Genomic DNA, 16,388 nt, shown 5'->3' on the forward strand with positions numbered 1-16,388 from the left:
TATAGGTCAAATAAATCCAGTGTTCCCTTTATTAATGTAATCTTATGATGTGAGGTGAGGTGTTTCTCCTGATGTCCCTTACAGACGTGCTTGTCATTGCTCAGTCATCATTACACACAGACTGTATCAGTGAATGACACGTCTTTAAACTGATTTTACTTTCCAGAAAACACACCCAACAGAATTTGCACCCCGGCTTGTGTCGGTGAGGTTACTGGTGTGTGTCAGTACTACTACATTAATACATTTTTAGAAATGATCAATATATTCATGTATTTTGTCTGTATTATAACCCTCATCCGTTGGCTGGCATTTATTCATTTCCTTGTAATATTCAAATTTTTTTGTGTCACTGTTTTATTTAATAGGAAACAAAATTATTTTATATGAACTTGAGCATTATTGAACTTAAAGGAGTGGATACCCGTTCTGGGCTTAAGACAGATATTAAATGTTAGAGCTGTTTAAACTGAAAACAGACTTGTTTTAAAATACATGAGTGCCATGGTTTTGTCACAATTTAAAGTACACATGTAATATTGCATAAGGTTTGTAAAAAAAAGGTAAACCGCCCCTAAAGGTTTCCCTGATTTTCCTTTAAAAGTTTACACTTTACTAGAAGGTTGTATTTGTTAACATTAGTCAATGCACAAACTATCTTGAACTTGAACATCAGTGTGTATTAATCTTTGTTCATGTTAGTTAATACAATTGTTTAAGTTCATTGTGCGGTTAGTAATGTTAACACTTTTGATTCCATAGATGTGAATGCCAAATTAACATGAACTGAGATTCATGAATGCTGTAGAAGTATTATTTATTGTTAGTTTATGTTGGCTAATGCATTAACAAATACAACCTTATAAAGGTCATAACTTATGAAAAACACAGTGTCTCGAATTAACCCACAGATCTGTGTGCAATGTTGTGCAACGTCTGAGGAATGATAGAAAGGTGGTGTCGGTAGTATTCGTGTTTACGTGTGGAAGGTAAGAGATCATATTTACAGAGTCAAGCATGTAATGCATTTTATATACATGGATTATACGAAGAGAAAGACTGTCAACAGAGCTCGAATCAAAAGAAATCTTGATGAAGCCCAGGAGCAAAGTGAGGTATGGGGTTATTTAGAAAATTTAAATCAATTCTAGTCAAATTAGCTCTCCATATTTACAGAGTGAAATATTTTGTCACATTTCTTTAAATCATCAAAACAGTGTAAGATATTAGCTTAAAAGCAACTGTGCTTGTATTGTGTTTGCATTTTGATTTCTTAAAAAATGGAAAGATGTGTCATGATCACATCACAGTTCTTCTCTTTAGGTCAGATGAGAGGGAAAAACAAACTTGTTGGAGGCAAAACAGTGATTCGCTGTGCAAACTTTCAGACCTTTTGTCCCCGAACCGTAAAAGGGTTTCTGTTAAAGGGACAGTTCACCCCGAAATGAAAATTCTGTCATCATTTACTCACCCTCAGGGTGTTCCAAACCTATATACATTTCTTTGTTTAGCAAAACACAAAGGAAGATATTTAGCAGAACAAAGACATTTATACAGGTTTGGAACAATCTAAGGGTGAATAAATGATGACAGAATTTTCATTTTTGGGTGAACCATCCCTTTAACACTCTTCCTCTCGTCAGGTGATGAATCTAACTATAATCAAACTGCAGTGTCTTCATGAACGCGTGTTGCTTCAGTCTCTCTCCCGTCTGCTTTATCATCTGTTCGTTTCACCTTTGTGTCTTGTCTGATGTTGTGTATAAGCTGCTCATAAAACCACTGTAAATCCTGACTGTCGTCAGGCCACACCAGGAATCTTCTGTTCTCGATGTGTGATCTTATCGGTTTGTATTTGAGTAACCTGTACGGGGGTATGTTCCCCACCACCAACACCAGCAGAATGTCATTTAACTCCTCTTCTGTTTTTTTCTGCGCCAGGGTGAAGGTTTCCAAACACCAGCCGTCCTTCAAGAAGCGCTCCGACACCACACAGAGTGTTTTCCGACTGCTCTGAATAGCGTTTCTCATGTTGGTAAGATGGTCCTCTCCGGGTATGAAGTCTCGCTCCTCAAAGCAGCAGTGAAGGACGTTCTGATCCGAGAACTGCGAGTCCAGTCGCTTCAACAGCGCTTTCTCCACCCACTTTATATCACCGGAACTGAAGCAGACATACACGTCGTACAAGAATCCATCCGCTTCGGGATCCTCTCGCTTTCCATCCACGAGTTTGGCTGCGAGTCGTTTGTAAATCTTAAAGACGTAACCACGGCGACGGATGTAAATGATGGTGACGGCGGTGAGTAACACGATGAAGGCCGTACAGAAAATGAAAAGCACACGTCTCAGCTTTTCGACATTCGTCTCGTCCTCTTCGTCTTCACATTGTATGCTGGAACTCAAGACAGGAATCATGTAGTGATCTTCAGGACTGGCACACGTCACGTCTTCAGCAGGATGTACGAGGATGGTTCTAGACTCGTTTAGCCACATCTGAAAGTCCTTCAGGGTGCAGTCGCACCGGAACTGGTTTTGTAGCAGACTGAGATGCGTGAGGGAACCAAAGAGATGTGGATCCACTGAATAAATGGAGTTATATTCCAGATTGAGAATTTGTAGACTTTTGGGCAATACACCACTGGGAAGGTACTTTAAAGAGTTGAAGGACAAATCTAGAAAGGTCAGAGATGTTAGATCCTTGAAGATGTTTTTAGGGAGGGATTGTAGAAAGTTGGCGCTCAGAGAGAGCTGCTGTAACTGATGAAGATGCTCGAAGACGTCTAAACAGTTTCCACCTGACCAGATGATCTCTATGGATGAAAGCCCAAGATGAAGGAGTTGAAGTTTGCCTGAAACTACCGTAGTCTGATGTCTCGCATCCTGACATCTGAAAAACGCGTTACCTTGAAGAAAGATCTTTTCGATGTTTGGAAATCCCTGCACTATTGTGTACACATCCGACAGGTCAGTTAGTTTGTTAAATTCCAGGTCAAGAGTTGTGAGATTTTTTGCCATGTGTGGTAACATGTACAATGACGTAATTCTGTTCTCACCCAAGTAGAGCTTCTCTAGGTTTGGTAAGATTGCGAATTCATGCACCGATTCGAGACTGTTTGCGGTTAAATTTAGTTGAAGTAAATTGGCGAGCCCTTGAAATGACCGATATCCGAGCACTCGTATGTGATTATAAGACAAATCGAGCACTTGAAGTTTGTCTAGATTCTGAAAGGTTCTAGAATCAATAGCACCCAGGTAGTTTATGGACAGGTTTAGCTTTAATAAACTTGTCGTGCCTAAAAACGCATCGTTGTCAATCTTGTTGATCTGATTTTGTGCTAATGTTATTTCTTCTAAGTCTGACAAGGAACTGAATACTGAAAACTGCAGAGCGAAAATATACGACCTGGATAGATCCAACATCTTAACGCTACTTGCATTCAGTCCTTTAAATGTGAATCTGTCTGGATTTTTCAAATTCCTAAAACCAAAAGAGCTGCCCATGCTGCTGCTACTGAGAACAAGAGTTTGGATTTTGGTTCCAGTGATGGCGTCAAAAAATCTCTTGGCCGTGTTCACTTCAAAGCCGTTTCTAGAGAGGTCCAGTGTAGCTATGGACATGTTCTTCAACGGGTTTCCACACTTGTCCCATCCTGACCAGTACTGATTCATTTCCTGTAGTTTCACAGAGGACAAGATGAAATGTGTGAAGTGTTTACCCTGAAAGTTCAGCAGGTCTTCCTCACAGATGCTCTTCACGTTTGTGCCAGACAGATCCAGAATGTTCAAGCTTCTCATGTTTATAAAGAAAGGTGCCGGACGGATTCTCTCGATGTTGTTTTCACACAACACAAGCTTCTGGAGCGACACCAGCGGTTTGAGGACGTCACCGGACAGAACGGAGTCATCTAAACCACACTGTGTGAGGGTGAGAGTTCTCAGATGATGTAATCCATTAAACGCTTCTGGCTCTATCTGCAGCGCATGGTTGTAATCCATCTGAAGTGATGTTAGATTTGAGAGTCTTCTAAATGAATTGTTTCTGATCGTGAGTCCTGGTGTTTGATGCTTTAGTATGAGGACTTGTAGACCCTCAAGGTGAGAAAAGGATGTTTCGTTGAGTTCAGTAATGTTGTTGTTGCTCAGATCCACATACGTGGCATACGTCGGCAGATCCGGCACTTGTTGAAGACCTCGATCTGTGCAGTGAACCTCAGAGCCATCTGTTAAACACACTGAGGTGCATTTTACAGTCTGAAGGCTGATGTATAATACGAGTGTGGTCAGGGATGATGTTTGCCTTGGTGTCATTCTGAGAGCTCTGTGAAAACAAAAACATGAAGAGAAATATTTGTAAGTTAAATGATTATTGTCATTTATTTATATCATGTAGGCTATGTTGGAAACCTGGCACTACAACATCCATGTTGGTTGTGTAAGAAACCATATCTAAATCATACAGACTCGGACAAAGAGGTGAATTTTTTGTAAATTAACCATCGTTTTATTATAGTAAAAGTAACCATTTGTTGGTGGATTGAATGCTATTTGTATAACCAAAGTTTTATTACAAATATCATGGTTAAACTGTTGTTTATTTGAGACCGTGTTGCATTTTTGGTTTCTACAGTAGTTTTACTATGAATACCATAGCTAAAGTTCCCGTGAACCGCAAGTTTGCGATCGTTTTTACTTCCGTATTTTGACGCATTTCCGAGTGAAATTGAATTTCTAATTAGAAAAGTAGAGGGCGTGGCTTTCGTCTTTCTCAACGATTTGATTGGATGTATAAAAACAGCCGTTGCATTTTGAAATGGAACTGGCAGCAGACTGACAGTTGAAGGGGAGGAGTTGACGGATGCTCCGCCCAAGCCGTCTAACATACGTCATTTAGGATGGATAGTCATTACAGGAAGGAAGTGCATTTTCAGATTTTAACTAAAGATTATGAGGACACACGAATTTTAAAGAGAGAAAGACCCACATTGATCAACTATTTACAATAAACTCTGCAATATTCATGAAAAAATAGGCATTGTTATTTTTAATTTCACTGGGACTTTAAACTTAGATTGCTGTCTAGAAAAGCCATTCGTTTTCGTAATAAATTCATCTTTGTCTGAACTGTCTCTGTCTGTCATATAAAACCGCAAATTTAGCTCAGTATGAAAACACGGAACTAAATGTTAGGTTATAAAATGAAAGGCTATATAACTGCCCTCACGAAAAATATGGTTACTAAAGCAAAACCATTTGGTTACCACGGTTTTTGTTTTATTTTTAATAAAACCATATGGTAAGTTTCCGTAAGGGATTGATGTTAAGACTAGTTAAATAGAACGAAGGTTGCTTTCGTGATCATTTTAGGGTTTCCTAAATATTTACTGCACCAAAACGAAGAAATTACAGGTTTTAGTAACCTGTTATAAACTGTTACGGTGCGCAAACCCATCGGCGCATGACATCACGTATCGCGAGAGCTCAACTATGCTTTCGAAACGCTCTCGCGATATTTAGAAATTGTACGCCGATCAGTTCAGTATGCGCAGCGCTTAATGGATTGTCCTCTTAAGACTCCGTCATTTGTGAGATTTACCACAGAGTTCGTGTCTAATGATAATAACCGAGCGATAGTTTAGTGTCTTACCGGTTCGGTTACGAATCCATACAGTTGTTCTGTGAAGATGACGCGTTAAGGTAAAGTATCTCAATAAGAGCCGAACAGAAACTCTGATGTTCTCCCTTCTTCTCCTCAGTGTTTCCACACAGTGTTGTGAAATAGGAGGAAACGGTTGTATTGCTGCTTTTCCGGTCAGAGTTTCCTCAAATCATTCAACTAACACTCTGGAAAACTTATGCAAACATCTATTTAGATTATTTACTGCAATTATATAATAGATTTTTAAAGAATTCAGACTTTCGTCATTTTAACATCCTTGTGCATAACGTTACCTCCTGAACGATTTACTTTATTTTTTATTTTTGCCCACATCAAATTAGTGTAGTACACATATGCAAGTATTTACTATAGTAAGCTGTAGAAAATTGTAGTATATTTGAAGAGTTTGGTTCCAAAATGTTTTTTTATTCATGTTTTTTATTATGTTATCACGTTTTTATTCTGTTAGTTAGCTGTATTTTTTTTGTTATTCTGGCTTAAATCAAAACAAACCAACTGCAGTTTGATGTTAATTGAAATACAACAATAAAAAAACATGATTTTTTTTAACAGAGTTATCTCATTTTGGAACCAAACTCTTCATTCTATTATTTACCCATCTTTGTTCATGTTAAGGCTACTGTTAAAATAGGTAAATTGATAGTGTAGTATACTTCATATTTACTGAAGTAAGGGTAAAAACCACTATAGCATCTTGAATTTTTTACCACCGTTTACTATAGTAAATACTAAAGTACACTGCAGTATTTTACACGTGGGGTTTAATGAGTGAGGAACGGGTGTTCCTGTAAGTGTTAATATCCGGTCAGCTTTCATTTGAGAATTTGATTGTGTTTTTGCATGTGATAATATTAGCTTTGCAGATAAAACTCTACATTCTTATTGACTTAGTCATGAACCCTCAGAGTTGGCAAAGTACACTGTGTTTCAAAGTGTTGTAATAAACCGGACTGTTCTCAACGATTCTTTCAAAGGCGGTGTTCTTTGGCAATCTGGAGGTTTCATTGGACGATCCGTCATTGCAGGGAAGCATAAAGTCCGGACCTATAAAGAGGGAATGTGCATCTTCCCAGTGGCCTCCTGCTTACATCCACGTCTTACTGCTGTAACAGAATAAACGTCGTTTTGGATCTCCCAGTGCTTTCATAATCTGACGAGAGAATGTGTTATGTAACATTCTTTCATTACATATCATGAACTAATGCGTCATTATGTGAATGAAGTTCAGCATTGTTACCTGTTTGGAAACCAAAGTGTTGAAAATGAAAAATGCAGGTCTGCTAGTTATAAACAGTCTTTTAATATCAGAAAACCACAACACGATAAAAAAAGAAACAAATAGTCCACATAAAATATCTGAAACACTATAATTAAACTGCAGTGTCTATATGAAGCTTTAATTCAGTCTCTCTCCCGTCTGCTTTATCATCTGTTTGTTTCATCTTTGTGTCTTGTCTGATGTTGTGTATAAGCTGCTCATAAAACCACTGTAAATCCTGACTGTCGTCAGGCCACACCAGGAATCTTCTGTTCTCGATTTTTGTTCTTATTTGTTTGTATTTGAGTAACCTGTACGGGGGTATGTTCCCCACCACCAACACCAGCAGAATGTCATTTAACTCCTCTTCTGTTTTTTTCTGCGCCAGGGTGAAGGTTTCCAAACACCAGCCGTCCTTCAAGAAGCGCTCCGACACCACACAGAGTGTTTTCCGACTGCTCTGAATAGCGTTTCTCATGTTGGTAAGATGGTCCTCTCCGGGTATGAAGTCTCGCTCCTCAAAGCAGCAGTGAAGGACGTTCTGATCCGAGAACTGCGAGTCCAGTCGCTTCAACAGCGCTTTCTCTACCCACTTTATATCACCGGAACTGAAGCAGACATACACGTCGTACAAGAATCCATCCTCTTCGGGATCCTCTCGCTTTCCATCCACTAGTTTGGCTGCGAGTCGTTTGTAAATCTTAAAGACGTAACCACGGCGACGGATGTAAATGATGGTGACGGCGGTGAGTAACACGATGAAGGCCGTACAGAAAATGAAAAGCACACGTCTCAGCTTTTCGACATTCGTCTCGTCCTCTTCGTCTTCACATTGTATGCTGGAACTCAAGACAGGAATCATGTAGTGATCTTCAGGACTGGCACACGTCACGTCTTCAGCAGGATGTACGAGGATGGTTCTAGACTCGTTTAGCCACATCTGAAAGTCCTTCAGGGTGCAGTCGCACCGGAACTGGTTTTGTAGCAGACTGAGATGCGTGAGGGAACCAAAGAGATGTGGATCCACTGAATAAATGGAGTTATATTCCAGATTGAGAATTTGTAGACTTTTGGGCAATACACCACTGGGAAGGTACTTTAAAGAGTTGAAGGACAAATCTAGAAAGGTCAGAGATGTTAGATCCTTGAAGATGTTTTTAGGGAGGGATTGTAGAAAGTTGGCGCTCAGAGAGAGCTGCTGTAACTGATGAAGATGCTCGAAGACGTCTAAACAGTTTCCACCTGACCAGATGATCTCTATGGATGAAAGCCCAAGATGAAGGAGTTGAAGTTTGCCTGAAACTACCGTAGTCTGATGTCTCGCATCCTGACATCTGAAAAACGCGTTACCTTGAAGAAAGATCTTTTCGATGTTTGGAAATCCCTGCACTATTGTGTACACATCCGACAGGTCAGTTAGTTTGTTAAATTCCAGGTCAAGAGTTGTGAGATTTTTTGCCATGTGTGGTAACATGTACAATGACGTAATTCTGTTCTCACCCAAGTAGAGCTTCTCTAGGTTTGGTAAGATTGCGAATTCATGCACCGATTCGAGACTGTTTGCGGTTAAATTTAGTTGAAGTAAATTGGCGAGCCCTTGAAATGACCGATATCCGAGCACTCGTATGTGATTATAAGACAAATCGAGCACTTGAAGTTTGTCTAGATTCTGAAAGGTTCTAGAATCAATAGCACCCAGGTAGTTTATGGACAGGTTTAGCTTTAATAAACTTGTCGTGCCTAAAAACGCATCGTTGTCAATCTTGTTGATCTGATTTTGTGCTAATGTTATTTCTTCTAAGTCTGACAAGGAACTGAATACTGAAAACTGCAGAGCGAAAATATACGACCTGGATAGATCCAACATCTTAACGCTACTTGCATTCAGTCCTTTAAATGTGAATCTGTCTGGATTTTTCAAATTCCTAAAACCAAAAGAGCTGCCCATGCTGCTGCTACTGAGAACAAGAGTTTGGATTTTGGTTCCAGTGATGGCGTCAAAAAATCTCTTGGCTGTGTTCACTTCAAAGCCGTTTCTAGAGAGGTCCAGTGTAGCTATGGACATGTTCTTCAACGGGTTTCCACACTTGTCCCATCCTGACCAGTACTGATTCATTTCCTGTAGTTTCACAGAGGACAAGATGAAATGTGTGAATTGTTTACCCTGAAAGTTCAGCAGGTCTTCCTCACAGATGCTCTTCACTTTTGTGCCAGACAGATCCAGAATGTTCAAGCTTCTCATGTTTATAAAGAAAGGTGCCGGACGGATTCTCTCGATGTTGTTTTCACACAACACAAGCTTCTGGAGCGACACCAGCGGTTTGAGGACGTCACCGGACAGAACGGAGTCATCTAAACCACACTGTGTGAGGGTGAGAGTTCTCAGATGATGTAATCCATTAAACGCTTCTGGCTCTATCTGCAGCGCGTGGTTGTAATCCAGTTTTAGTATTAGTAGATTCGAGAGTCGTCTGAATGTATTGTTTCTGATCACGAGTCCTGGTGTTTGGTGATCCATTCTGAGGTATTGCAGACCGTCCGGATGAGAGAATGACGATTCGTTGAGCTCACGGATGTTGTTTATACTCAGATCTACATAAATGACATGTGCGGGCAGATCCGGCACCTGGTGAAGACCTCGATCTATGCAGTTGGCAATAAAACCACTAACTGAACACAGCGAGGCGCATTTCACCAGCTGGATGTTGAGACACGATCCAAACAGGAGAAGAATGAATGTAGAGTCCATTCTCAGAGCTCTGTGGGGAAAAAACACCCTTTACCAGTGGTTTATTATAGTGAAAGGATGAAAAAGTGTATTTTGTGCATTCTATTTATATTCATTCAAATCAAGTTGATTTCTATAGCTACCACTTTTCAATAATTTTGCAAAGCTATACAGAACACAAATGATTTACGAATAATACTAAAGAAATTCATTAATAATATATAATGTGTATAGAATAATAGATATAATGTCATGTATATAATGTAACTAGGCCTATATTATAATATATATTGTACATTTTTATATTGTTGTATTATTCAGCTATGATATTTGTGTGTGTGTTTACACACAAATATTTGGTTACCATGTTTAATTTTCATTGTTTGCATAACAAGTTCAAGGTTCGGTGATTTAAGAGGAAAAACTGCACTACATCGCAAAAGATCTGTGAATCTTATTCTATAAACATTCACATGCACCCTCATTTCAAAAAGACCATCGATTACTTCATGCATATGCAGATTTAAAGTTGATTTTCAGTGAAGTTAAGCGAAAGTTTAGCGTCTCACCGTTCCGTTCTTCTCTCTTCAGCGCTTTCTTCAGTCTTCTGATCGGTGTTTAAGTTTCATTATAACAGCAGCCCTATAGATGTGTATATAGCCTATAGAAGCGATGTCGATAATGCGGAGATCTTCCCGTGTTTGTCTCCCTTCATCTCATCTGTGTTTCCTGCGGTGGGAAATCACTTACTTGCTCAATCTTTCGTGTTCCGGTCCGTGTTCCTCAAGTGAAACAAAACCCCTGAAGACAAACCTCTGTAATATACACAATTCTGTAATATACACAAACAAATATAGAAGTTCTGAACTTTTTTACATTGACAACAACAGTGATGATTACCATAGTACAAATATTTATATTAAATATGTATATTTACATTAGGTTAAATTAAGATATAATAACAATGCTGGTCGTTAATATTGCAATAATATCAACAATAATAAATACGACTGTACTACTACTAATTATAATTGGGGTTGATAATTATTATTTATTAATAGGATATTCAAAATCAAATATTATTTTTTATTAAATGACAATATTATTATAATACTACAGTCTTTATTAGTTTAACATGCCACTAACCAGTTCAGCCAGTAGAAGAGTGATCAAAATAATTATTTAATCGACACTAACTGCAGTGACTGAAATGTTTTCGATGTACGAGTACGATCAAACATAATGTTCGCTTATGATGTACTTTATTTATTTGACCACTAGATGGCGATGTTCACCAACATCACCGCATTTATAAATCACTTTAAGGCAACACGCATTGTTACAAAGCAACTTCACTTTAAAGTTTGTGAATTATTGAACGTGTCTTTAAGGGAATCCTGTCAGTTTGGTTGTAACTGTATGTTCTGTAGTATAAATAATGAAGTGTAATATAAATGTTGTGTTTGATTCATTGAATAACATTTTGCATGTCAGTGTTGCAACATTTGTCAATTATGACGTCTAATCAACTGGGTTATTCTCAAAAAACAGTGACTTTCTGACTTCAAAAAGTCAAAAAATGTAATTCAGTTTTCATGCCTAAAATTTGATGATTAGTATTCACCGGTATGATTACATTGTTACCAATAATAATGGGCAACTTGAATCTTAATCATTATATTTGACTTATTATTTGCATGGAGTTTTCTGTCATTGATGTAACACCGGTGACAATTACACCAGTGACAAATTCCCATGAAAGGCTAATTTTCCAAAAAGATGGCCAAGTCACCTCAAAACTAGCATGATGAAGCACACTAAAATCTATACATTATACCGATATACATGTTTTTTTCCAATAAAAATCTTTCATAATGACACAAACCAAAGCAACACCAATGACGCTTTTAAAGAACCACACCAAAAACCAACATTTTAAACTCAATTTCTAGTTTATATTAAGGAAAGGGACACTCGCCCTGCCTGTGCTTGAACAGAGCGTCGTCTTTGTTGACCTTTGACCTTGTAAGTACTTACTTGCATATTTTTATTCTTTCAAAATAATAGTTTGTGTCATCAATAACACCAATGACACAAAATCAAAGGACAGATATAGTTTTTAAATTATTTGTGTTAATAAATAATTATTTTGGTTTGCATATCTATGCATTTGTGGCCTAATGGTTAGAGAGTCGGACTCATGACCAGAAGGTTGCCGGTTCGATTCCAAGGGCCGGCGGGTAACAACTGAGGTGCCCTTGAGCAAGGCACCTTACCCCTACTTGCTCCCCGGGCGCTGCAGTGATAGCTGCCCACTGCTCCGGGGGTACGTGTGTTCACCACTTGCTGTGCGTGTGTTCACTACTCTCTGGATGGGTTAAATGCAGAGGTCACATTTCGTTGCCTTGTACATGTGCAATGACAATAAATTGAATCTAAATCTAAAAAAAAAAAAAAAATTTATGAGGCCCTACTTGTGTTAAATTGGTTAGCTAAAAAAAAAATGTTTATACACCATACAAAAGAGTTAAACATAGTGAGGGAGACGTGTTTTTCAAGTACAAATGAAATTCAAATGAAATTAGAAAAAAATATGCAATACTATAAAGACTTAAATAACATTCATCATTATAAAAAGGTGCTGAGTTGCAGATTAATGGCTAAATCGGGTGGATTTTTTTCATTTGGAAGCTTTTTATAGGCCTGTAAAGTAGGAGTCTTCAACTAAAATCGCTTGAGGTCCAGTAAACAAACCCTCCTTGCCAGTCGAGGTCTGGATAATTAAATACCTAAAATCATGAATTGATGGTTTTTGGCAGACCAAAGAAATAAACATGTCTTTTCATATCTATACGACGGCATAACAATGTTTGACAACAATATAATGAAGGAAAATGGGCAAAATGCCCTAATCTCTAAACCTGTCTCTAAAAATCTCTAAACTAAAGTGTTGTTTTCTGCTGAACTGAGATGAACAAATAGCAGCATCAAGTTGTGATTGATCATCCTCTGATAACTTTTCAGCTCTTCTGGTGGCCGTTGCAGCTGAAAGGGGGTTTGTGTCATATTTTATTTTAGTTCATGTCTTTATTTTCCTTCTAAGTGTTTCACACGCACGCTCCATTCACTCTTTTACTATTTCCCCATCAGTAAAGGGCTTGTTATGTTTTCCTAAGATCCACTGTATTCTTAGTGAACATTCATATATCTGGTTGTTGGGCGGTAAGTGAGTGAGGGAGGACCCGTGTAGATCGCTCATACTGGGCTTTGAGCTCATCTATTTTCCGTGTCCTCACCTCGGACTGCTGCGGGTAAGTTTCTTCAAAGTGTCTCTGTCTAATTTCATAATGCTGTTTAAGGTTTCCACTTTTGACAACCGCGACAGACTCCGAGCAAATGAGACAAACCGGTCTCGTGCATCTCGATGCAGGAAGAATAAATGCAAATCTCTCGACCCATTCATCTCGGAAAACATGGTTTTCAGCGTCAACTTTTCTAACTTTTGAAAAGGACATTGTTTTTCAGTCACTGATAGTTACATCTGTCTGCGCGCTGTGCAGCGAGTCTGTCTCGGCTCTCTTCTCTCCACGACGTTGACGTCTTTACGAAGCAACAGTGCGCATGTGTTAACTGTCCGTGGCGCCGTAGGACCCAAACTGCTACTGAGCGGACCTTGATGTGCCTGCTATAAATTTGATTGCATTAGAAAATAATGTTAGGCGTTCATTTATTTATTATGTCAAAAGGCTTTGAGGTCCGGACGGACGCATCTCGCGGTCCGCATCCGGACCGGAGTCCGCTAGTTGGTGACCCCTGCTGTAAAGTGTAGGGACAGGTTTGTGACCGTATTTTAAAAATGACCCAACTATTAAGCTGCTATTTTCTTGTCATCTAACAGTGAGAGTGAAATGAATATTATTGAGCTAAGTATTACATATGAAGTGTTCTTCGAGCCAAAAGCGACACCTGCCAGGATCCCAAACTCCCATCAGGTGACGGAAACGAAGAAAAACATCTTTGGAGAAACCATGCAGCTCAGTCAGGGGACCAGTTCTCCAAAATAAAAAACTGAACACAAACATTTCAAAATAATATTCTTAATTATCATAAATGAAATACATGTTTAGCATCATTGTGCTTATCAAATAATTATCTGTATTTTGAGAAGCACGGACGTGTTAAATATCAAAATAATATTTATTCTCTTTAGACAAATATCGTTATAATACTGACAGTGTTTTCAAACGTGTGCAATGTGAGCTTCCCAAAAAAGATTTTCTCAAAAGTTACATTCAGTCGTTTTTCTTATAAAAAAAACCAAGCATGTGCATTTTCTACAGTATGTCATTTGTCAGTTTGTGTGGGCTTTGCGTTTAGGTTTCTCTCTTCAAATATCTGTTTGGGTAGGACAGATGCGTGTTTTTGTCAATGATCACCTGTTGAAAATCGTAGATCTCATCGTGACCTTTGTGCACATCATAGTGGTGCATTTTACTTCTCACGCAGTGCGCGAGGCACACCAGTAACAGAATAGAGATGACAGTGCAAACCATTATTCCCAACAGACTGCCAGCTGAAAGTGACGCGGGCTTAACCGCCGGGGGTCTGCTCGTGGGTTTAAACAAATCGAAAGGGTCCGAAGTGCCCGAACCCTCAAATTCATCTGTTACACACATTCCGTTCTCAAGGAGCCTGAACCCTTCGCTGCAGGAACATGCAAAACTTCCAGGTGTGTTCTCACATCCCTGGTCACAGCTTCCACTGTCGCATTCGTCTATATCAACGCAACGTTCATCTTCAAGGAGGAAGCCGTCCGGACATTCACACTGGGCGTTATTATTGGGGTCACAGTCTGCGGGACATTCAAATGTAGGACAGTGCATTTTGCATTTGTGCACGTCCTCTGTCGATTGCTTGAATCCCTCACCACACGAACAGTTATAACCGCCTTTAGTGTTGACGCAATCGTGTTCGCACGGTCCCGCAGCGCACTCGTCCACGTCCACGCACGCGCCACCCTCATTCTCAAATCCGGGTGCGCATGGACACTTAAAGCTTCCGAGCGTGTTGACGCACTCTTTGTTCGCACCCGGACACGCACTCGTATCAGTGCATTCGTTTATATCTTCACACGTCTTACCATCCGCGTGCAGCTGGAAGCCCGGGCCACAGGCGCACACATGCGTGGCGCCCGAACTGAAGCACTCCTGTGCGCATCCCGCCCGCGCGCACGGGTCATCGTTTTGGCTGCAAGTGACCCTGTTCATGTCGATTTTAAACCCGGCCGGGCAGATGCACCGATGGCTCTGTGGCGTCTTTTCGCACTTATGTTCACAACCTCCACCGAACACTTCACAGCTCCACGGTGCTTGAATCCAAGTGCCATAAAAACACATGTGGCGCGTCCCCAGCGGCTGCGCGGTCCCGTTGGATCCACAGGGAATTTTTTTGAGGTTATCACTCGTAAATCCAAAAGGGGTTTCGTATGATGCATTGGTGCCCAGCAGCGGGTGACAGTATTCAGTGTTATTGTATTCACACAAATAGCCCTGTATGATCTCCTGACACGACCTTTCGTGCCATGTCTGCGCGTTTTTGGATACGGACACGCACCGCGAAAAACACACCGCGTCCGTGATTTTCCAGTTGCTGTAGTGGGTTGTGTCGTCCCCGGTGATCCACTTGTATCCCTTCAACCCGCCGGTTGAGTCTAAACACCGGGCGTCGACGTATTCCAGTCCCAGCCAAAAGTCTCCAGTAACGTTACTGTTTTCCAGTAGATCCGACAGCACGCTGCTGGTTTGTTCCGTGCGCACGGTCATCAGATGTCCGCCTTTTTCTTTGCACGCGTGGCTCGCCGCGGAAAAGCTCGCCGCGCTTGCGTGGATGCTGAAGCACTTTTCATCCGCGCAATAGCCGTTATTAGCGCTCGCAGAACGAAGCCTCAGAAGAACGAGCGCCATCGCCATTCCCAGCATTTCTCTCATCTTTGCTGACGCGTTATGTAACGATGTTCGCGTAAAGTTGTGACGTTTCGAAAGTGTCCACAGTCATGAGTTGGAGGAGCTCCGAGCCGCATTTATAACGGCATCCATGTCTCACAGAATGAAGGAAGTTCGTGTTATCTGGCACAACTCCCAGAGTTCCGCTCGCGTTCTCTCCCCGTCCCATCAGACACGAGCTGATACACGATACACATCTGACGATCGAATTTCCAAGTGACCACGAATAGATCCTGCATTTGACTTAACTACATGTTCTGATGTCTGTCTCTTCTAAGATGGATAGAAAGATGCCTGTAGATGGCATCTTACTTCATTTTTTAAAATTACATTTATGTTAAATGATTTGGATTTAAAGGAGCGCGTTAGATAATAACCCCTACTATGAATACCTATTCAAGTTTGTTTTATTAAGTATACTTATACGCACAGTTCAAGTATATACTTTATGTAGTATGCACTAGTACAACTTGTAATAATTCAGTAGGCTGCTCCTTGGCACTAAATTGGCCCACTTTTTAAAAGTGTGTTGTTAAGTATACTTCAAGTGCCACAGTGCTAAACTTTGAGTACACAACTAAAGTTTACTGAGATGCACATAAAAGGCAGACACGAAGTAGAATTCTTTTTAGTTGATAAGAAGTATACTGAAAGCACACTTAAATGATATTATACTTTGAACCGCATCCAAATACAAAGTGTTGTTTGCACACAAATGGAGCT

At 40.0% G+C, this 16,388-nt stretch overlaps 2 protein-coding genes across 2 annotated transcripts; both read right to left on the reverse strand.

Annotated features, from left to right (window-relative positions):
* Window positions 1–430: 430 nt before the first annotated feature.
* On the reverse strand, window positions 431–11,208 carry LOC130566022 (uncharacterized). Its single transcript, XM_057353221.1, has 4 exons — window positions 10,233–11,208; window positions 7,054–9,694; window positions 6,766–6,827; window positions 431–4,318 (listed from the first exon to the last, which is right to left on the reverse strand). The coding sequence occupies exons 2-4, from the start codon at window positions 9,682–9,684 to the stop codon at window positions 1,663–1,665; spliced, it is 5,349 nt and encodes a 1,782-aa protein (XP_057209204.1). The 5' UTR covers window positions 9,685–9,694; window positions 10,233–11,208; the 3' UTR covers window positions 431–1,662.
* Window positions 11,209–13,368: 2,160 nt separating this feature from the next.
* On the reverse strand, window positions 13,369–15,822 carry thbd (thrombomodulin). Its single transcript, XM_057352043.1, has one exon. The coding sequence runs from the start codon at window positions 15,648–15,650 to the stop codon at window positions 14,037–14,039; it is 1,614 nt and encodes a 537-aa protein (XP_057208026.1). The 5' UTR covers window positions 15,651–15,822; the 3' UTR covers window positions 13,369–14,036.
* Between the last annotated feature and the right edge of the window lie 566 nt (window positions 15,823–16,388).

This window comes from Triplophysa rosa, linkage group LG15, assembly GCF_024868665.1.
Source record: "Triplophysa rosa linkage group LG15, Trosa_1v2, whole genome shotgun sequence".
NCBI lineage: Eukaryota > Metazoa > Chordata > Actinopteri > Cypriniformes > Nemacheilidae > Triplophysa > Triplophysa rosa.

What these genes read in the sequence shown, in the direction of transcription:
- LOC130566022 (XM_057353221.1), bottom strand. Translation starts at nt 9,684, where the DNA reads ATGGACTCTACATTCATTCTTCTCCTGTTTGGATCGTGTCTCAACATC. An exon ending in AGCTTCATATAGACACTGCA is followed by an intron (nt 6,828 to 7,053) that starts GTTTAATTATAG and finishes TTCTCTCGTCAG; the next exon opens with ATTATGAAAGCACTGGGAGA. An exon ending in TACAGCAGTAAGACGTGGAT is followed by an intron (nt 4,319 to 6,765) that starts GTAAGCAGGAGG and finishes TTGTTTTCACAG; the next exon opens with AGCTCTCAGAATGACACCAA.
- thbd (XM_057352043.1), bottom strand. Translation starts at nt 15,650, where the DNA reads ATGAGAGAAATGCTGGGAATGGCGATGGCGCTCGTTCTTCTGAGGCTT.